The sequence below is a fragment of the Vigna unguiculata genome, chromosome 7 (assembly GCF_004118075.2).
Source record: "Vigna unguiculata cultivar IT97K-499-35 chromosome 7, ASM411807v1, whole genome shotgun sequence".
Classification (NCBI taxonomy): Eukaryota; Viridiplantae; Streptophyta; class Magnoliopsida; order Fabales; family Fabaceae; genus Vigna; species Vigna unguiculata.
Window position 1 is genome coordinate 5,885,498 of NC_040285.1, and position 23,382 is coordinate 5,908,879.

The following is a 23,382-nucleotide window of genomic DNA, read 5'->3' on the forward strand; positions in this document are numbered from 1 at the left end:
TGAAGAGGAACAATAGGTAACCTATATGTGAGGTAAACAATAGTAGTGGAGGGATGATCCCAGAAGTTCAAGGGAGAGATGCTTGACAAGAAGAGAAAAGTCCATTTCAACTATGTTTTTGTGTTTTCTTTCAACAACATCATTTTGGTGGTGAATGTGAGGACACGACAAATGATGAATAATGCCTATTTCTTTGAGGTAGCTAGTAAAGACATGAAGTTCACTTCCCTAATTAGACTGCGAAGCTCTGTTGCATATATTAAATTCCAGTTCAACCATATGTTAAAATTGTTTAAAAATAGTTAAGGCATTAGATTTACTTTTATGAAGATATATCACGTGAAACGTGACTAGGCATCATCGAAAGATATCTAATAATAAAAATTGCCATGAGAATTAGTGGGTCTTGGCATTGTTGTTAAAATAGCAAGTAAGATTGCAAACTCGCATGATCTTGCGAGTTTGGATCACTAAGCGAGTTGATGCGATGGATGGATTGTAAAAGGTGTGGATCAGAGCGAGTATGCGAGGATGGTCACTGAATTGGGGATCGTTGGCCTTGTCAATCCTTCTAGTCCTATGATTGATCCAACCCATGAGAAGCCTAACACTCTTACATTTTTTCTACTAGCATTACCTTCACATACATATTAGAAGGAGAAGACTTTTCAAGAGTGATTACCGTCGTCAACACCATAGTCCTTGATGCTCACTGGCCTCATGGCTAGCGATGCTATGTTCTTCTACTGTTTATTTCTCTCACCACCTTAGGGTTCCTTTTACTAACATTGTTGCCTTCATGGTTATCTACTCTAGGGTTAACCCTTAAACCTGTAAGAGTTTACGAGTCCAATGGTGGCTCACGAGTGAACTCGTGTGTAGACTCATTTTTAAGTTAACTCGGATCAAACTCACTGGACTTAATACTTATTTGCGAGTCAGAGGTTGAGTGAATAAGTGTGGAAGAATAGATCACAACAACTTGGGTCCTTTCATTTAAGCACGATTTAGGTTTCGTGTTTCATACTAGAATCTTCGCCTTTTAGATCTGGTCATTGTTGGCATGCCTCTCATCTCTTCTCACCTTGGCTCAAAATTCAGTTTTGCCCTCACTGGTCTCACATTCACACCTTGCATTCAGTCCTCGCTATTGCATCGTTTCATCTCGCCTTGAGTCAGCTCGTTGTTGCCTTGCTTTGCAGTTGCCTTGTTGTGGTGTTCAGGCTCATGCTCGTCGCTTCTTCCTTCTTCAATTTAGCCTTTTAATTTGTGTTTCAATTTGGGGTTTTACTCTTCATAATCATTTATGTGGTTTAATTTAGTTGGGGTACTATTTTGGGCTTTTATTTTGTGTACAGTATTGTTTTTAGGTATTTTTTCTTGCTGCAGCCTATCAGTTTTCTTCCTATACCCTATCGAGGCTTCCAAATATTTTAATCTGAAAATGGAGTGGGTGAGTACCGAGAAAATGTTTTCGAAATTAATTTAGTTTGTTCCGGAAAGCAAAATCTGGAAGTGATAAGTTAATGTAGAATTGGTATAAAAATAATTATTTGTTTTTATTGAACTGTCGCACGAAATAGACTCTTACGAGTTGAGTTAATGGACCTTCCACGAGTCTACGTTGACTCTTGAGTTTGATAACCTTGGTTGTTTTGCTGGAAGCTCGAGTTTTGAATGTACTAATCTGAGATGTGAATTATATGCATCATCTGACATGACACAACATTATTATAACATTATAGCAATTAGAAACAATTAAAAGTATATAATATGATAAACTAATAATAATAATAATACTTCAATAAAAAATTACAGAAAGTTATTTATAATATCATATAATAATAAATTATTATATCATTTATAAATATTTTAATATTTTTTATCTAAAGTAAATTCTTACGAGTTTACGATTCGAGTTTACAAAGCTCTCACGAGTGTCCGTAAACTTTTGAGTTTAACAACCTTGGTTGTAGGTGTTTAATAAAACAGATACTATTTGGCAGAAGCAAGTACAACATGTTGAGAATAAGATAGGATTGCAGGTTTGTTATAGAATGAAATTTAAAGACAGTACCTAAAAATACAGTTATAAGGTAGTTTTTTCAGCTTAGTGTTTAGGGGCTAAGGGTGGCAGTTTTGAGAATTGGGTTTTGTAGCTGGAATAATCTAGTGGGAAGGATAGGGCTCCTCTGATCTTTTGCTGTATGACTGGTGAAATTAGAGAAGTTCAGATTTTCTTTTCTTTGTTCTTCTCTGAGGATAATATTGATTCCTAACAGTTTCACTAACCAATAGTCTAATAGAACCACTTCTGTAATGAATGAACCAAAGTTGGACTATTAATGAAGTGGGATGATCGTATTTGGTAAAAAGTTTTCAAGGGAACAAATTTCTGAAATAATGATAATAGAGGGTAAAATCTAAGCCCATTTTTTATTCATATTTTCAATGTAAAGATACTCCCTTTAAAGGTTCAACTGTACATTTTAGATGAGATTAAAGAGAGAACAAGAGGAAAAAGATCTGAAGAGGAAGGAGAAGGCTGAGGCTCATTTGTACACCATCATAAAGGTACTCTACTTTATTTCTATTATTTTTGCCCCCTTCATTAAATGCTCTGTAAGATGAGAATAAATACCAAGTTATTTATTCATCGGTTTCAGGTTGCTCGTGATGAAGATCTGCGTGAGCAGATTGGAAATGATATATTCTTTGATCTTGTGGATCATGATAAAGTTCGAAGTGTTCGTATTCAAAAACAAATGCCTTTTTTAGTTTTCAAGGTATGAGTATGGTTTATTTTGTCATATACAATAACCTTGGTCCATGTATATTTTTTCTAGAATTAAGGTAGTGTTAGAAATTACACACACACATCCACACATATGCAGTTATATTGTCATGGATGTTATTTCTGTTGTTTTAGGGTTTTAGTGTCATACAGTTCCTTGCTGAATAAGTGTTTTTCAGCGTAGAGTTGCATCATGTTCATTGGGTTCTTTCTCATATTGAAATTGATGATTGTCCTATTTAACATATATTATACCACAAACTAATTTTTATTTTCAATTTACTTTGAATCTTTCTGACAACAAATTTATCAGGAAGAAGTTGCCAAGGAATTTAGTATACCCATCCAGTATCAACGTTTTTGGTTGTGGGCAAAGCGCCAAAACAACACATACAGGCCAAATAGAGTACTGACACCTCAGGAAGAAGCACAATCGGTAAGTACTGAAAGGACTTCCACTGCTGTTTTCATATATAGCTGGGTGGCTGGCATGTTTCTATTAGCTTAATGTTAGGTAGATTAAATTGATTTATAAGCTTAGTAATTAGTGATTTTGAATACTGATCTCTCTGTTTTCTTTAATAATGTGGATGCTTGTTTAGGATACTCCAAACGTGTCCCTAAATGTGTAATGTTTGCAAAATTCAAATGTAGATATATTTTTTATGTCTGGTAATATATAATAGGAAAGACTCGTAGTTATCAATAAATAGTGTGCTATAGGTGTGGAGTGGAGTGACCAGTGCTTCGTGACTAATATTGTTTAATGTTTTTCAGTTCTGGTGGTAGCAGCTGCTTTCTTGGCAAATTGTCATAATAGCAGCTGTTACCTTGGTGGGAAAAATTTATTCTTTACTTGCCTGTTTTCTGAGTTATAGAATCCATTTGTTTGTTGCTCAGTTTTTAATATTTTTGTTATTTGGGTTGATTTTATTTTCCAAAACAATTAGGGTTTATGCTATGATCCAAAGAACACCCTGTGACCTCTAGTTTGTTTTCAGCTACTGACCTCGATGCATCATTGTTGAGTCACACTGGCCTCTGTTCTCCCTTTGGTCTGTGTTGATGAATACTACTTTGTTGTCTGTTCATGCATCACAATTCCATTAGTGTCTTGTCTGTTTGCATCCGTTGCTTCCGCGTGTCTGTTTTATTTAATTTCATGCAGCTCTTCTCGTTTTACTGTTAATTAAATTTGTATATTTTGTTATCTTTCCCCGTCTCTCTTTTGGTCTTTATGAAGTGTTAAGGTATGTAATGTCGTCTACTCACCCAAAAAATCTAATGTATGCTGTTTTTATCTATTAATTTTATTTTTATTATTTCATTCCTGTGTTCTTATTCTATTAATTATGGAGCTGCCATTTATTTATGAGTATTTATCTATTTTTCCCATTTTTTTTAAATCATTCCTGTTTATCTCATATCTACAATCTTTAGTGTAGAGGTTATTGCACTATCTGCTGTCCCAAAAATAATGCTACTGTATTTGGCCACTCCGTATGTGTGGTGGGGAGGGGGCTGGTTTAAAATCTTTTCAGTGTTATCTTCTTTTGACTTTATTTTTTTAAATGATAGAGCTTTTAACTATAATTTTAGAGATGTAAATGTAATATTATAAATGTGACCTGTTTATCTTATGAGGAGTGCTAGTAATATACTCTCTAACACACTCTTTCTACCACACACTCTTTGTAATTTATTGAAGAGTACAATATCAGGAAAGGGACATTAAAAGAGTTGGGAAATCCACTAAAATTAGTTTTTTTTTTTTCCATTACATTTCAGCCAATAGTGGAGGGTGTTTTGAAAGAATGTGTTCGAGAGTTTGTTGCTAGCATTTCTCTTATTTTTTAAGACAAACGTTTTTCTATTTTATGGAAGTTCGAAAACATAGTATTCTTTCTTTCAAAATTTTATTTGATTATTTTATCAATATTTTTGTACTAATGATTTATATGATTTGTTTGTGCTGTGGTGCCCTTAACTGTTGTAGGTTGGACTCTTAAGAGAAGTTTCCAATAGAGCAAATAATGCAGAGCTGAAATTATTTTTGGAACTAGAAATGGGGAAGGTAATGTTCTTCTGGTAATTTAATCTTCCTGATTAGTGTTGTGGTGATCACTACGTATTATATATTCTTCCATCCCCTTCTAAGTGAGTCACAACTGACATGGATATATTACCTGCACCTTGCACAATGAATCAGGATTTGCAGCCTATTCCTCCTCCGGAGAAGTCAAAAGAGAATCTCTTGCTTTTCTTTAAACTTTATGAACCTTCAATTGAAAAGCTTAGGTGCGTGCAATTCCTATTACTTATCAGAGGTAAATCTACATTTTATTAATGAAATGTTTATTCCTTTCTTTCATCAGGTATGTTGGACGGCTCTTTGTGATGTTCAGTGGAAAGCCAGTAGATATATTGGTAAAACTAAATGAAATGGCTGGATATGCTCCTGATGAAGAAATAGACATGTTTGAGGTTAGTCAATCTTCATCTCATGAGCAGTTAGGCAATGGGGTGCAATAATTGGACATCAGGTCTTTATTTTCTAGAAAATTGAATAGTTAATAAGAATATTCTAATTTGATCTGATTTGGAATGATTAGGGTTAGAATCAGATTTTCTGGTTTGACTACTTTGGGTCAATGTAAAATCTCTCTGTATGAGAGAAAACAGAGAAAAAATTATCAGAAAGAGAATAGAATTACTATTGCATTGAAAGAAAAAGAAGATACAAGCTGAGCGTAGATAGAGGTTACAACAGTAACAAACTAATCACAGAAGAAAAACAGATAACAAACTAACATTTATATCTCTAATACTCTGATTTGAATTGATCCTTTCTATTTACTTTCCTTTCTACATTTTTTTGTAATTGACAGCTTATCCTATTTATCTAAATCTTTCATTCATGAATAATATACACAAGAATTATTCTTTCTCTCCTATAGTTTCCTATTTATAGCAGTGCCTATAATCACTGTTTACATTCTGTTGTCCATGATCAGGAGATAAAGTTTGAACCTAATGTCATGTGTGAACGTGTTGACAAGAATTCCACATTCCGTGAGAGTCAGGTATGCATCAGGAGTGACTAATATATTTATGGTATTTTGTATTGTGATAACAGCCATTTATTAGTGTTTTAATTTTATAATAATAATAAATATTTGAGCTCATAGCTGTGACTTATCTTGTGCTGTTGTAATTTGAGCAGCTTGAGGATGGTGATATTATTTGCTTCCAGAAGTCCAACAAAACTGGAAACAAAGAGCAATATCGCTATCCGGATGTTCCTTCTTTCTTGGAATATGTGCATAACCGTGTGGTATGAAATGTTTAAGTTAGCATAAAACTTGACTGCTACATTATTTTAAATTGTTATGTCCTCAATTTCAGTATATCCTGTTATTAGAAGCAAGTATATTGCATTGATTGTGAAATATAAATTCTTATCCTTAGGTTCTCTGGATTATTAATTTGCTTTAGAAAGTTAGTTTCTCATCCAAGTGGACATATTATTATTTCCCTTTCTATAAATAATAATTTAATCATCATCCGTGTCTGTACTCATTTGTTGTTTTGGGTCTTTTTCTAACTGTTCAAATTAAGGAATGGTGTTTGAAATATTCTTAAAACCTGGAGCAGTAAGCTATGTACACTAATTTCAATCCCAACTGTTAAGGAAACATATTATGGTACACTAAGGATTTATTGTAACTAATCCTTAAGAGATAACATGAAAATGTAGCAAACTAATTCTAGAGGATAATGTAAGTCATGATAAGATATTTTTTGGATTTTTCCATATTTTATCAACTTGGTTAAATGGTTTTTTTGGTCATTCCTCATTTTATTTTATCAAATACTTAAAAAAGTAAAAGGCAAACAAATTCCTAGTTTAGTCAATTTTGTTAGAATTCTATTTGCAAAAGTTAAAGAACCAAAACTGAAGAGTCCTGCCATTTGGAGATTATTTGTGCATTCAATAGTTTGTTTTGATATGCAGATTGTTCACTTTAGGATTTTGGAAAAACCAAAGGAGGATGAATTTTTTCAATTTTGTTAGAATTCTATTTGCAAAAGTTAAAGAACCAAAACTGAAGAGTCCTGCCATTTGGAGATTATTTGTGCATTCAATAGTTTGTTTTGATATGCAGGTTGTTCACTTTAGGATTTTGGAAAAACCAAAGGAGGATGAATTTTGTCTTGAGCTGTTAGTTTATTCTCTCTCTCTATTGTAAGGTTTAGTGAAGTATATCTGGTAGTTTAACTTATTACTTTGATGCTCCAGGTCAAAGCTTGACACCTATGACAATGTTGTTGAAGAAGTTGCTCAACATATTGGTTTGAATGATCCTTCTAAAATCAGACTCACATGTCATAACTGTTACTCCCAGCAACCTAAACCGCATCCTATAAAGTACAGAGGAATAGATCATTTGTCAGACATGCTGATTCACTATAATCAGGTGTGTCATTTCAGTGTAAAATTTTTTTCAATAGATTCTGTTTCATTCTAAAATGACTGTTTGGGTTTTTCTTAAGTTTCCAATATGCTAAAACCATTGTCTTTTTGGTTTTGTTTCTAGGCTTCTGATATTCTATACTACGAAGTATTGGATATCCCTTTGCCAGAATTGCAATGCCTAAAAACTCTTAAAATTGCTTTCCATCTTGCTTCCAACGATGAAGTGAGTTCTGTTAGTTTCACTTTCATCTCTTACACAATTATTTACCATATGTGTTATATTTCTAACTGATTTACTCTTGTTCAGGTGGTGATTCATACTATTAGATTACCGAAGCATTGTATTGTGTCAGATGTAATTAATGATCTTAAATCAAAGGTACGATAGTAAATCCACATAATCAAAGTTGGTTGACTTAACAGATTTGCAGACAAATTGAAACATGTCTTTTGGGCTTGTCTGTCTAATTTTGTTTTATTATTATTTACAGATTTTTTAGATCATATAATTTACCTATGCTAATTTGTCTGTGAAACCGATTAAAATTTGGAACATTTTCATAAGCTGTGCTTATAGTATATGATTTGTGCACAAATGTTCAACACATGTGCCAAAAACTGGAAGCCTAGTTCTATAAATCTTTTATTGTGGGAAGGGTCTGAACCATTTGGAATAGACTGATTATATTTACACACATCTGCATTGCTCTTATTAGTTACTTAAAATTTTTATACGAAAAGGTAACTAAATTTATAAATTCTGTCTTCTCCATGTATGAAATAACAGAAGAACAAGAAAATACACAGTGGAAATTGTTGAAATTATGGTATTATTGAGGGTGAGGGAATTGAGAGAAGAGGGGTGATGTTTAATATTCTATTTTGTAATCAAATGATTACAATGGTTTAATGTGTGTATAAAATCTAGAGTATTAACCTGTATTTAGTCTACTTGTTATGGCTCATCATGTTTCCTTATTTTATTATGATTTTTTCTTCTGAGTAGTTAGAATTGTGATTAGTATAAATAAGTCTGTGTTTAAAGTTTTAGTAACATCCTCAACACATTGTAATAATTATGTATCTCAATTAAGATTTTTGATGCATAGATTTGATATATGCATCTGACATATTTTGGATACTGCGATATTTCGGATACTGCGATCTAGGATACTGTGATCTAGTTAATGTATAAGCTTTTACATGTTCCCTGGTATAGTAGTGCATGTTCTTTGAATCCATTCCTCTAGTTGAATTTATCGGTACTAGAATGGATGTTTGAATCTTGGTAATTTGCTGCTAAAACAGCTTGGCTTGTCAACTAGATGTTTATGGTGCTTCCCTCTGGTGGTAAATGCTCCATGGCTTGATTTTTTTATTTTCTAAATATGATCCTCACAAGAATAACTTAGTCGGTTTTGAGTTTAATTAATGACAAGATATTTAGAAAAAATATATCCAATATAGCAAAACATGTTACGCTTGCAACTCTTGGAAATTTATTTCACAAGGAAATTATGTCATACCTTTACAATCTTCAAACATACTTTGTTAGTCCCACCAACTTCTAATTTCTTGTAGTTTTTGGATTAGTATGCATGAATAGTATAGAGTGTGTTTGAACATTGTAGAACCGATTTTCAAAATTTGTCTCTTTATTGCTAGTACATCAATCGGAAAATGTTTGTCTCCTTCTATCTAGTGCATAATCTATTGGAGATCCTGAATTGACTAGAAATAAGATGAATTTACTGCTTAAATTTCTTTCATCAATTTATAGTTTTTGGATTAGTATGAACGAATAGTATAGAGTGTGTTTGAACATTGAAGAGCTGATCTTTCAAAATTTGTCTCTTTATTGCTAGTACATAAATTGGAAAATGTTTGACTCCTTATCTCTAGTGGCATAATCTGTTGGAGATCCTGAATTGATTAAAAATAAGATGAATTTACAATATATAAGTAGGTGCAAATGTCAATTTATAAGCTGATTTTGTAAAGTTGAATTAGGCTTAAAGTCAATTTCTTAAGATGTTATCATAGCTATCCAAAACCTATCCTAACGAGATTTATTGTTTGTTCAACCTATCGTGTCACTTGCTATTAGGTTGTTATCGAACCACGCTTGAGATGTGTATGTGTTGAGATCCCATATCGAGTATAAGATGAATTGACAATATATAAGTGGGTGCAAAAACATCGCCCTACAAGCCAGTTTTGGAAGATTGAGTTAGGTTTATAGTTCACTAATCAAACACATTATTTTAGACATACATTGTTGGTATCACTCTAATATTTTAAGATTTTTCTCTTTGTTCAATTGGGATATATTAGTAGATAAGGGTATGTTAGGAACCAAGGATTGAAAAGAGAAAGAAAATAAAATTTTTTATTGAATGTATTGAAAAGGACAAGAATTAGGAGAGCACTCTCTCTTCTATGGGTTTACACGTAACAAGATTTATCTATTCAGAAAGAGCTAATGCTCAATCTACAATACGAACAACCTTCCTTTCTCGTATGCTTTTTCTATTTATATCTAACACCTTAAGTAACTAACTCATTATATTTTAGCTATATATTGGAAATCCCATATCGATTAGAGATATGGGCAAGTTATAGTATACAAATGGGTGCAAAACCCACTTTATAAGTCGATTTTGTAGGTTTGAGTTAGGTCTAACCCTACTCTTGTGAGGATATGTATTAGAAATCTGATATCAACTAAAAATAGGGTCAAGTTATAGTATATAAGTGGGTGAGCCTCACCATACTTGCTGGTTTTATATGGTTGAGTTAGACTTTAATTATAGTTTGTTATTACTATTTTAACCAACTTCTTGTACCGTAATGATACTCCTTTCCTAAAATTCAACTTTATCCTTGAGGTTGGAAATGTGGAAGCTGAATCCCATGGCTTATTTTAATCACCATAATCTTCATTTGTGTACCCAAAAGCATGCAATGCTTTCTTGCCATCGGAATGGGACCCCAGTATCATAGCATGAAAACACAACTTCAATTGCTTGGGTGGTTGTTGGACAAGGTGAAACTCTATATAACATGAAACACTATGATTGTATCTGAGCCTTCCTCTTTCTTTACTCCATTACTAAGTTGTCATCTATTGGTGCAACAAAGGTTAATGCTAAAAACTTACATAATAAGTTGAAATTCGAATACTCCAACATCATTAAGGTTCCAACCACTTTCATAATTGAATCTGGGGTCAGTAAGAACTTTTACAATGGATATCTGAATTTTGAAAACAACGATCCTTGGTTGTATCTCTATCTTTTACTTTCTTTTGATAAACTTTGCTATTGGGCAATGAAAAAACTGATCTTCACAGCTTGCAATCTTCACTATCTTTATTGATGCCTCAACTTCTTCTTCCATCATAATCTTTGTTTCTCTTGATAATTTCCCTTCATATTTGGTTTCTTCTCCACTACAAATGGTGTAATACTTGGTTATTGAACCTTCTGTATGTCTGCTTTATGTTTGCAAGAATCTCAATGGTTACCATCATATATAAAACTGTAATCTTTGACTTCACTCCCCATTTTCTACCAAAGGTACAATAGTTTCACCTTTCTTGTCCAAGATATAACCTTCACTTTAATTCATTTTGACCCACTTTCCTCAATCAATCAAATGTGAATCAATCAATCAATCAAATGTGAATCAAGTATCTTGTGCAACATGTGGTTCAGCTCTAGTGTTTTGGTCCTTTTCTCAGGAGCATTGTTCTGAGTCTCGCTTCAGTGCAAGTTTTCATAATTGCTAAAACTAATGTAGTGATAACAACCTGCAATTATTAAAACGTGGCAGTGCTATCTCGAGACATTGGAATTTCCCTTTTTTCAGCAAATTAGTTAAAGGTCTTTCTATTTTTCATAATTACCATTGAACCTACTCTAGTAGCCTGAGTTCCAAAGGTTCTTTCAAAGCCTTGATGCACTTAAGAAAATACCGTTGTAGTATTGCTTTTGTTAGAATAATTTATGTTGATGATATAACTTGTTTGTGTTAGGTTAAGAAGTCTGTCCAAAAAAGTTGTTTTGCTTATTAGCATTAATTACCCAGATATACCCTTGTCATTGTACACTTTTGGTATTCCTGATATAATTTTCATATATAAATAAGATGAATCAGGTATGACATAATCAATCTCTTTAGCCTTTTCTTTTGCATTTCTTTTTAAGTCTTGAGTTCGTATCGTGTGGGTTGATCCCGTTTGCATGTTTTGTGGTTTTCCGCCATCTACCATAATCGTCCACTGCCGTGTCTTTTTTTTTCTGTTTTAATTTTACAAATAACATCTAGTTTGGTTTGTCTCATTGAGATACAATGAAACCTTTGTGGTATGCTTCCTTCCAGCACTATCTACTTGCCGAGCACCACCCTTTTATCCAACAACCATTAGATCTAATGCATCTTGCCATGTCGTGTCCAAATCACGTGGTCAAATTCTCTAACTCTACAACACATTGCCACATGTTGCAGCTTGGGGCTTGAAGGCCACATGCCATCTTTGCATCCTCGGAGCAACTTTGGTCTTCTCCACAAGCCTCAGTGTTCCTCATTGTCCGAGTTGTGCTTATTACCATTAATTACTTCTATATAAGCCTTTTGCTTGTGTTAAAAGTGGGCTTTAAGCCTAACTCAACCCCACAAAATCGGCTTGTAAGGTGTGGTTTGCACCTAACTTATATACTATGAAATTGCCTTATATCTAGTCGATGTGGGACTTCCAACACACCCCTCGCGCCGAGGTATATACATCTTGTGTATGGGTCTAGAAATGGGTGGTCCGTTAGCGACCCGATAGTAGATGGAACAAAATGTCCAAGAAATCTCACTAGGATAGGTTTCTTAATTTTGTTTAAACAATGGCTCTGATACCATGTTAGAAGTGGGTTTTAAGCCTAACTCAACCCTACCAAACCGGTTTGTAAGGTGAGGTTTGCACCTCACTTATATACTAAGAAATTGCCTTATCTCTAGTCGATGTGAGACTTCCAACACCTTGTACATTCTTGGTATTGATGATATAATGTTCTTCTATAAATAACATAGATCAGCAAGAGATAATTAATCTCTTAAACCCTTTTTTATTATTTTACCAGTTTTAAGTGCTTCACTTTCTATGGATCAATTTCTACCCATTACACAAAACTCACTATGCAGAATCTATGTTGTTGTAATGTAGTAAAAACTTGTCTTAAATGCCCCAAATGTTCTTTTCGTTATTTAGTATTATTTATCCTATTATAAAATAAATAAGTAAAAAATCATATGGTCTTGGATTGTATGTTGGTGGTAATCTTGTCTTCTATATATTGACATCTGCCTTATGGAAAATTTGTTAACCAGGTTTTTTTCCTGTCATACAGGTAGATTTATCACATCCAGATGCAGAACTTAGATTGCTTGAAGTTTTCTATCACAAGATCTATAAGGTGAGAAAAATGTATAGTTTTAATTTCGTTTTCAGATACATTGATTATTAAATTTTGACATTAGGGTAGAATAGAATGATTTTATTGCTATGAATTCATCATACATATATATATATATATATATATATATATATATATATATATATATATATATATATATATGTGTGTGTGTGTGTGTGTGTGTCAGTGTTATTAAAAACCGGTTATGGCGGCGTTATGGCGTAAATCGGGGACGGTTTTTTAGCCTGCCGCCATACAAACGCGGTGGCAATGCGGGTTTCTTATGGCGGCCATGGCGGCCGCTTTTTTTATAACGGGTTGCGGGTACGGAACGGCTATGGCGAAAATGGCGGGACGGCGTGGAGAAGAAGTGGAGAAGAAGCAGAGAAGAAGTAGAGAAGAAGTAGCGGCGGTAGCGACGTGCTGAGAAACCTTCCTTGCCAGATGCAGAGCACATTGAAACCCTAATTTCAGGGTTGAATACTTCTCTTCTTTCTGTATTAAGTGGGTTAAAAGCCCAACTAATGTTTTAATAAAAATTTGGGCCAGGCCCAATAAACACTTATCATAATAGACTTGGGCACCCTGTACTATCCAAGGCTCTATTTGGTTTATTGTAGCCTTCACCTAGAACTAAAGATCAAATCATTCAGCACTGATGTTTTCTGCTTTCCCAGTATACATTCATTACAATCCTGCACATTATGATGTGGCAACTTACTCTATGTAAATATCTTAACGAGAAATTGATTCATTCTTTTTATTCCATCATGCTGATTATAATGAGTTTTTAATGACTAGGTCATGCAATTTGTTTTCTCTTTGTTGTCTATATCTGTGAATTATAACTTAATAATAACTATACCTGATGGGTATATTTTAAACTGCTCACAAATGGATTGAAACATAGTTATAAAATATGAACTGTAAATACTCAAACACTGGAGTTCTTATAACCAGATGCATCGCAAGTTAAATCAATACTTGAAATCCATACCAGTGCAAGGCTGGGGCTCAAAAATCCATGGTTGATCACTTTTTAACTGGAGATTATGTAACTAATAATCAGATAACTAAGGATTTAGATAGTTTAATATTGAATGGTGAAATGAATCAACATGGATTTGCTCTACTCTGTTGAGAATGCATCTGGCACAATGAATGTGCTTTCTCGGAGAGCTCCAATAGTTAACTTACAAGTTTATACCTTATTAGTCTTTCCCTTTTGTTGTTTGTTGTCATTCACTTGCACAATTATTGACTTTAATTCATAATATTGTGTCTAATCTTTTGTAGATTTTCCATCTCAATGAACGGATTGAGAATATTAATGATCAGTATTGGACACTTCGAGCAGAGGAGGTAAATATTTGTATATATACTGCTTTATAAAATTCTTTTTAACAGTTTAGATATGTTGTCAAGTCTGAATGAGTAGTTATGGGGATTATTGTTAAAAAGCAATATCAAGAAACTGTGATGATCAAGATTGAGACATGATTATATATATTTTTAGAACAATGGAAGAAGGTATGACTGTATTTTGTTATAACGGAATGTGTAAGTGTGACTGAGTAGGATTTGGGATTATTGTTACAATAGATTGTTGAGAATAAAAGAGTTTTTCTATTGGATTGTAAATTCAGTATGATACCAGTTTCTAGTTCCTATTAGTTCTTAACATTTGAATATAAATGTTTAAATGACAAACCCTACTTATTGTGCTTGTAAAACATGATTGTGAGCGATGTTAATAGCTGCCCCATGTGCCATTCCTTTTGAATGATGATTCACTTCCTAGGTTGTTTATGTTCACTTGTAAATGTCTCTTTCATAGATCATGCATGAGTTGACAAACTACACTTACATCATAAGCTATGTCGGGTCTATTGCAGGCTAAGTAAATAAGCTTCTCCACAAGTCTTTAATATTATCCTTTATTCACAATAGAACTACCTTCATCATTCCCAATTCTATGGTGGTTCTGTTCTATAGGACTTGTGGGGTTCTTGCAATCAATCTTATCTTCTTTCTTTGAGAAGATGAAGAACGTACATCCTTTGAGAGAATTAAAGATCTTTCTTGGAGTAAGTTACCTCTATCCCAAGGAAGTACTTTAGTTTTCATAGATTTTTCATTTCAAACTAACCAGCAAGCTTTCTTTCAAGATTTGTTTTTCATGTTCATCATCTACAACTATTACGTCATTATCATACACCAAAGTATGGTAAGTTTACCTTCTAGGGAATGCTTAATGAACGGGGTATTGTCTTCTTGACTTTGTTGATAATAACCCGAGTGAGTCTACCAAACCATCCACAAGGTGACTACTTAAGTTTGTACAAAGCTTTCTTCAATTTATACACATCTTCCTCTAGACCTAAATCCTGGAGGAATCTCCTTGTTGACTTCTTCCTCTAAATGTCCATGCAAGAAAACATTCTTCATATCAAAATATTGTAATTTCCAACCAAAATATGTTGTTTGTGAAAATATTCAAACATTATTGATATGTCACTGGAGCAAATGTCTCCTCATATTCAACACCATAAGTTGAGTATACCTTTGTAATGATCCAATGAGCCTATAGAATTATATTTTACATTATAAGCCCATGTGCATCCTACTAACTTTTTATCTTGTGGCCTTTCAACAATCCCCATGTCTATTTTTTTATTTTTACTATACAGTCATTCCTTCGTTCATGGTTTAAAACTTCTCAAAGAGGAAATTTTGGTGATTCATAGATAGGTGTTTAGTGGACACAAAAATGAAAAATAGGATACTTGGTCGAACATTGATTTCCTTTTCTCCAAGCTATGGACAAGTTATCAAGGTTTAGGTTCATGATTATTATTCAAGAAATTTTCCAAAGGTTCAAGGGTGTCATAAGAATAAATGCGTATCCCTAGCTCAAACGATTGGAGTTGTTGTTGGATCACGTTGGGTTGTTTATTTCTTTAATATTGCATATGGAAGAAACTCTCAACGCAAATAATTTTTGGAGCTAACCCTAAGGATCAAAGTCGCCCCTATTAGGGGAAACATCAAAGACATCCATAAGAGATGTGCCAATAAAAGTATCAAGAGCACCAAGAGTAGTATCTGTATGATGTGGTGCCTCTATGAAAGGGAAAAAAGATTGAGCTACTATACAACTCTCTTCTTGAAGCTAAAGACGTATTTAAAAGGATTCAATTTTATCAAATAGTGATATTCATAAAGGTAAAAAACTTTCGATTCACAGAAGTTTAACATCAATACCCCTTTTTATCATAAGTATAACCAACAAATATGTATTCAACAACTCTAGCAAAATTGACTATGAATGTGGACAAACACAACATATCTAGAAGCTTAACATTGAAGGCTAGAAAGCAAAGCAGCAAATGTAAACAAAGAAAAGAGAGAGGGTAATTGGTTGGTAAGGTATGCAGTGTTATAAGTACAATATTAAATGCATTACTAGAAGTTGGTAGAATATTAAATGTATTATTAGAAGCTAATAGAAAGTTAAGAACATTCTAGAGATCTCTTTTTTTAGTGTTAAAGTTCTCTACATGTAGAGGCTAATGTATTGTTTCAAATGAATCAATTGAATAACAATCTTCTTTCATTTATATTAATTTTCTCTAGTTGGTATTAGAGCTCCCAATCTTGGGGGCCCTACTTCCGCATTTCTTCTCCATCTTAGTTATGGTTCCTTTTAGGGTTGCCTGAAGTGCTCCCAATTCCTTTAAATATTGGGATTGCTTGAAGTGCACCCAACATATGATTTTGTCCGTTCTTGCACCTTGTTGTCCACCAGAGTTGTTGCTGGACATTCGTCGAAGTTGTTGGACCTTCATTGTGCATTCGCCAAAACTATTGCCGATTCCTCGCTGAAGTTGTTGTTGAGTAGTTGTCGGGCTTTCTTGTTAGAGCTTTCGCCATTGCCATCATCAAAATCGTCATTGTCGCTGCCGCCTCAACATATGGATCCTTTTTATTAAGAGGGGGCTAAGGAATCCTATTATTTACTTAAGCATGGAAGTTCTACTAAGTAATGTTGGGCTTCTTACTTCAGAGATACATGCACTATGTGTTGAAATTGAATGTTTGAAATCTCTTATGGAGTCCACTAGTAAGTCACCTTCTTGTACTAGCTCTCTAGCTATGACTGATAAGAACTTCAATTCATCTTTTGATGTTTCTAAAACTCTACGTAAGGACTCTTGGGTTCTCGACTCTGGTGCCAAAGACCATATGACCCCTCATTCATCTCTTTTATCATCATATGTTTCTCTTTTCATAAACCAAATTACTGTTGTCAATGGGATTCATATACCAATAATTGGACGTGGTAATGTTTCCTGTTTGCCATCCCTCAATCTTAAAGATGTTATTCATGTTCCAAACCTTTCTAATAATCTTATTTCCATTAAAAAACTTACGCATGACCTAAAGTGTTATGTAACATTTTTTCCCACTCATTGTATTTTTCAGGATCTTGCCACGGGGAGGACGATTTAGAAATATGAAGGAATAGGGAGGGTTGTATTGTTTTAACTAAAATAAGATTAGTATTAGTGAACAAATGGGTACCTCTTGTCTCCAATCTTGCACTACTTTTTAGTCCTCTCAAATTTGGCTTCTCCATCGTTGTCTAGGACGTCCTTCCTTTCCCTTTCTAAAGTTCATGTTCCCTTCCTTATTTTCCAAAGAGTTTGTTGAGTCATTTAAATGTGATGTATGTCAACTTGCAAAACACCATTGGGCCACATGTCCTCCTAGTAATACAATTAGTGTCCATCCTTTTGAGTTAACTCATTCTAACCTTTGGGGGCCTACATCAAACTATAGTATTTCTAGTGTTAAATGGTTTGTCACGATTATTAATGATTGTACCCGTGTTACATGGATTTTCCTCATGAAAGAAAAATCTGAAGTTTTTACTTTATTTGTCAAATTCTTCCATATGGTAAAAGCACAATTTAGGAAGTCAATCTAATGTTTACACTCTCAAAGAACATGGCGACTCCTTCCATGGGGTCTCATTCATTTTGACCATTTGATGAGCCTTGTTACTTTAAACAATATAGAAGACTTTAGAAAGAGAAGAAAAAGAAAGTCTTTCCTTCCCAAGAATTCTATGGTCATATTAAGGATTCAATCTTGATAAGAACTTAAAAATCTAAGTAACGAACAAAATTTATTATATACGTTTACTCAAATAAGTTGGTCTCTTAGACCTGAAAGGATTTTTGAATGACTCAAAGTCTTGGTGTAATGTATTCTAAGGTAGCAAAAATGGATAAAATGAGATTCATTCTTTTCTAGCCATCCATTTAGGCTGGGATTTGTTATAGTATGATGTTAAAAATGCGCTCGGTCGTGGAGACCTAGAAGTGGAGTTCTACTTGGATAGTCCTACTAGATTCTGTACTCAGTGGAAAGAACAGGGTGTGCAAGCTGAAGAAAGCTTTGCATGGTCTCAAACATATTTCCAGGCATGCTCTAAAAGATTCACCCAAGGTATATTATCCATGGGGGAAATACTACCCTAGGCTTCACTTGTTACTACGCAATATTTGTTAGGGAAATATGACAATTGCCAATCCCATGACAGATTTGTGGAAAACAGGACAGGTGTTATGGGGTAACAAGCTCAGGTTGAATTTGAACGATAGAAGTCTACCATCCCAGACCTTTCAATTTTGGCAGTTCCAAAATTTCCAAACCATTTGTCTTCGATGTTATTTACTGTCTTGATATGGAGCTATGCCTTTTCTCCTAGCTCATTATTCTTAATTTTACAAGTTGCATTTTCAATTTCCTTTTGATTTAGATTCCAGAGGAAGAGAAAAACCTCGGCCCTCAGCATCGGTTGATCCATGTTTATCATTTCTTGAAAGACACAAATCAAAATCAGGTGCTTTGCCCCCAAATTTGTCTAATATAAAATTAATTTATGTGAAATTACTACCCTTGAATTTTCTAACATTTTTGTTTTCTTATGTATTGTTGTGGCTTGAAAATACCAGCAAGTTCAGAACTTCGGACATCCTTTTTTCTTAGCGATCCATGAGGGTGAGACATTAGCTGAAGTCAAATTGCGAATACAGAGCAAGTTGCAAGTTCCAGATGAGGAGTTTTCCAAGGTAAATATTGCTAAAGTGACTGAATTATGCGCTCTTGCTTTTACCATGTGTTTAAATATAGGGAATTTTACAATTGCAAGGACATTAAAATACAATAATAACTGTTTCATTTTTCAATGTTTTGTTTAGAAAATACAATTCAAATTTATTGAATTTTAGTTTTCCTTTTTAGACAGTATTTCAATTATTACCATATAAAAAAAATTATTTTAGTATAAGCAATATTTAAAAATTCAAAGTTGTCAAGTAATTGACTAATCCCAGCTGAAATAACCTTGGCCAGTGACAATCAAGAGAAACCTATATTATACTTTTGAACATTGTTGGTCGAGATTAATTTTTTTACTAACTTTTGGGTTAGTGTCAACTGAAAAATTCCCCTGGCTAACATTGGTCCAAAACAATCATAATCATGAGTGATAGAAAGTTTCAGTAGTCAGCATTAGAAATCTAATGATCAGCTTCAGCTTGATTTGGGCTTAAAAGGTGATGGTTGACGTCATTTGAAAAAGCGACGTTGGATTTATAATGAGATGAGGACATCTAGGTTGAGGTTGACGTGATAATGTTTAAACTTTTGCCAAATCGAGAAGAGTACGGAAAGACAGATGTGAGAGAGAGAAAGAGAATGAAAATTTTCAAATCCTAACTTTTGGTAGAATGTGAAATTCTATTTCAATAATCAAAATATTCTTAAAGTTTTAGAATTTCAAATTATTTTTAAATTCTCTATCCCAGCAACATATTTTGTTATAATGCATTTCAAATTTTCTATTAAAACTTTTCATCCTCCAAAAACCTATCCAAACTCTTAAGCATTTGATGCATCTATGTGCATGTTACCTAGTCATATCAAATTGGAACTAATAATATCTGCAAATTTTATTTAGTTGGGTTGGAAACAGTTTTGACTTCACAACACAATTTTTTAAACATTATTGCAGTTTTATCACTGAGTGATTTTACACAACCATCCTTTCTATTAGACACCTCTGTTTCCTACTTCTTTCATCGTATCACGTCGTATCTGGGTGTATTATGTATTACTTGCGTCATGTTTCGTCTAATCTAACAGGTTCACAAAATTGCATATATGGTCAAGTAATTGAATTTAAAGTACTTCGTAAAATTTTTCAGTCCTTTTTAACCAAAATCTTTAGGTAGGAAAGATTTAGCTTCAATGACTAATGTATGGTATTTATTCTGTCTTCCTGTAGTGGAGATTTGCATTTTTGTCATTTGGTCGTCCGGATTATCTTCAAGATTCAGACATTGTTTCCACTCGGTTTCAGGTCTGCCTATCTTCTTTTCCCTTTTGGTTATGACTGTTACAGTGCGTAATCGAGAAAAAAAAAATGCTTTTTTGTGCAAAATTAAGTTAATCTATTTTTTATTGTTCAGAGAAGGGATATATATGGCGCATGGGAGCAGTACCTCGGACTGGAACACACTGACAATACTCCTAGAAGATCGAATGCAGCGAATCAGGTATAGTATTATTATGTTATGAAGCTTGCTCGTCATTTTTCTTCAAGGAATGGGGGTTGGTGGGTTTGTGCTCCTTATCATAAATGGGTATACGTGGTCAACGATGGGTAAATAGACGAAATTTGTTACAACTCTAGAAACTTGAATTTTAAAATTTGAATAAACGACATGTACTTGATAAAAAAAAAAAAAAAAAAAAAACATAACATCCTATTTTACTTTCCAACCATTCCATGATTGACCTTTGCACCGAACCTGCCCCCTAAATGTTAACAGCAAAAGTAGATATAGATGGTTGTAATGTTACTGGAATTAATTTTATTGCTGGTTTCAGAAACCTACTATATGATTATTTATTAATTTTGCAGAATCGTCACCCATTCGAGAAGGCAGTAAAAATCCATGTTTAGAAACATGTTTCATCTTGATAAGTCAATTTTGTATTTCAGCTGCACTTAAAGTGGTCTGAAGGGAACAAGGAATGTGGAGAAGCTACCAATCTTTTTCAGGGTAGTCTGCTGAAACCATAATTTTTTTTAGCTGAAGTTTAGGCTCCAATAGTAATTTAAACTCGTCTTGAGCAAACAAATCTTTGGTGGTTAAGTGGTTGGATTTGATGGTCCCTTTCCATTTTGGTACATAACATTTTGGGGCTGGTTTTTTTGTATAAAAGGTATAGGAATATAGCTATAGTTAACTCTTTCCTTTGGCCCACTGCACCATTGTGGGATTTTCATTTCCTTCAGTTAGTGAGGCTTCGAAGGATGGGGAAATATCTATAATGCTTCTTTGTGTTAAAAGGAAAAGATTGCTTTTTCTTATGCTTCATTCAATGAACGGGGGTTCCAAGATGGATTGCTTCGGAAAAATCTTCATAGCAGAGCTTTATATTCATATAATTTAGGCAAAAATTTACAATCCGTCAGAAATTTAATTAAAGATCTTCATGTGTGGTTGAAGTTTTATTCCCATGAATTGCGACTTGAGTGAGTAGACTATATTTTTGGAAATATCACGTTATCTTATAACTAATCAATCTACGGGCGGTATTAAATGGTTGGTATGGTTTGTGTTCAGGTAAAGGACATGATTGGATACAAGCTAGAAAACTCTAGTTTCGTTAAGAAGCTTGTCAAAATTTTAAAAAAATTAAATACACAATTTAACCCTCTCTTAACCTATATTTTGACCTATTTTCCATATACCCAATTTGAGCTATTTGGGCTATGTCAAGTTGTCATTTGCAACTAGCAAAAGGTTTCACACTAATTACAAGGGATTAAAACGTTCTTTTTTTCTCTCTTTCTTCTACTTTTATCTTAAAATATACATAAAAAAAAAAAAAAAAATAGGCTATGTATTGATCTCTCCCGATTCAACATTGAGTAAACAACATCTTTCCTAGTTATACACTAATAAGTTATTTTACACGCTTAATTCTCATCATAGAGGATAAAGATAATAAAGCTCCTTACTTTTCTATATGGTAAACTCCATCGAATGAATAATTTAAAATTATAAGCTCGTCCAACTGTAAGATCCTACTGTGAGATCTTAGAAACTTTAATAATTAGAGAAGTATACAAATCTAATTAATTATTTTAAATAAAAGATAAAACAGTATGTTAGTTATAACTTAAAAAAATTATTTTTTTAAAAAGATTTTCCAAGAAATAAGATTTGGAGAGAAGTTATTCGGTTAGAAAAAAAAAATATTATTAGATGTTGTTAGATATTATTATATTATTACAAATTAAAAGATATCTCCTTGATTGATATATTGTTAGATAAATTAGATATTATTGTTAAATAATAATAAAATATAGTATTTTTCTTTGAGATATTAGGTATATAAATATAGGAGAGAACAATGTTTAGAGGGAATGAAAATAGAAATGGTGAGTCAAGGAGAAGATAGAAGGTTTTAAAGGTTGAGTTTCCATGGGAAAGAAGGAAGTAGTGAAGAGTATGAGGTAGGGGAGTTTACATTTTTTTTTTATTATTTTTTTTGCATGTCTGTGAGTCGTGACTCGATGAAAGGTAGTGAAAGGTAAACTCTGCATAATTGTATCGGAAGTGTACTTTGTCAAAATTAACAAGTGCATCAAATCGTACAAGTAATAAAATGAAAAATTCAAATATCGTAATCCCAATAAATTTGTATTGGTTAGAAAATCATGATTTTTTACTAATTTAGGCCAAAACTTTGAAGAATAAAATTAATATTGAATATTGAATGTTCAAAATATTTCAAACCCCAGAAAGCAATTATATGGTGAGAGTTCTTATGTGGTAAAGACTTTACTAGGGTTGAATTTCATGCATCAAATCAATATGAAAACAAATATATTTCCAATTTCTAACTTTAGTATTCATACAATATAACAAGTCTTAATGTCTTAGAGACAAGTCTAAACTTTAATAAGAACCCTAATGTTTTAGAATTTTTCTTATTAAAAGTTCGCATTAAGCCTTAAGTTCATATGTTAGAAATACTAATAATGAATTCTATGTCTATGTCCAATCAATTAATTGTTCTATTCTAGTATAGGTTCTAATATCATGTTCAATAATTAAATATCCACAAATATGCAATCAATAATTATCATGCATTTAAGACTGAAAATAGAACATAAAAGTATGGAAAATAAATATATTAAATTGCAAAAATCATAAAAAGTTAAAATACAAACATTCAATCCGCGTGAATAAGGGAGTCAGTATATTTATTCTACAACTAATCTCGCTTTGACATCCTAGTAGAGAGTGTCCTTATCATAACTAGGATTTATATCCCTAAGAGTGGTGTCTAGGAAATGTTTGTCTATTAAACTCTGCTACAAAATCAAGTATTCACAAATTGATTAAAAGGATTGTAATTTCATAATATAAAACAATGGTAAATGCGTCAATCAAACAATTACCCACCTGTATAAATGTAGCATAACCTACAAGCTGTTTTGTCTGTAACATATGTTAAGTTGGTTGCATAAGTGAGTCGATGAGTTGTTTCCCAAG

At 33.1% G+C, this 23,382-nt stretch overlaps 1 protein-coding gene across 1 annotated transcript in view; it reads left to right on the plus strand.

Moving 5' to 3' along the window:
* The window catches only part of LOC114191621 (ubiquitin carboxyl-terminal hydrolase 13-like), a 37,812-nt gene extending 16,579 nt beyond the window's left edge, over nucleotides 1-21,233 (plus strand). Inside the window, exons 14-32 of the mRNA XM_028080916.1 lie at nucleotides 2,494-2,574; nucleotides 2,667-2,786; nucleotides 3,108-3,230; nucleotides 4,791-4,868; nucleotides 5,004-5,092; nucleotides 5,170-5,278; nucleotides 5,809-5,877; nucleotides 6,018-6,128; nucleotides 6,961-7,016; nucleotides 7,095-7,272; nucleotides 7,393-7,494; nucleotides 7,579-7,650; nucleotides 12,671-12,736; nucleotides 14,033-14,098; nucleotides 18,564-18,647; nucleotides 18,760-18,876; nucleotides 20,094-20,168; nucleotides 20,278-20,364; nucleotides 20,733-21,233. Of these exons, the coding sequence (XP_027936717.1) occupies nucleotides 2,494-2,574; nucleotides 2,667-2,786; nucleotides 3,108-3,230; nucleotides 4,791-4,868; nucleotides 5,004-5,092; nucleotides 5,170-5,278; nucleotides 5,809-5,877; nucleotides 6,018-6,128; nucleotides 6,961-7,016; nucleotides 7,095-7,272; nucleotides 7,393-7,494; nucleotides 7,579-7,650; nucleotides 12,671-12,736; nucleotides 14,033-14,098; nucleotides 18,564-18,647; nucleotides 18,760-18,876; nucleotides 20,094-20,168; nucleotides 20,278-20,364; nucleotides 20,733-20,774 (1,725 nt within the window). The 3' untranslated portion in view covers nucleotides 20,775-21,233. The remainder of the gene's footprint in view (nucleotides 1-2,493; nucleotides 2,575-2,666; nucleotides 2,787-3,107; nucleotides 3,231-4,790; nucleotides 4,869-5,003; nucleotides 5,093-5,169; nucleotides 5,279-5,808; nucleotides 5,878-6,017; nucleotides 6,129-6,960; nucleotides 7,017-7,094; nucleotides 7,273-7,392; nucleotides 7,495-7,578; nucleotides 7,651-12,670; nucleotides 12,737-14,032; nucleotides 14,099-18,563; nucleotides 18,648-18,759; nucleotides 18,877-20,093; nucleotides 20,169-20,277; nucleotides 20,365-20,732) is intronic.
* Nucleotides 21,234-23,382: the final 2,149 nt, after the last annotated feature.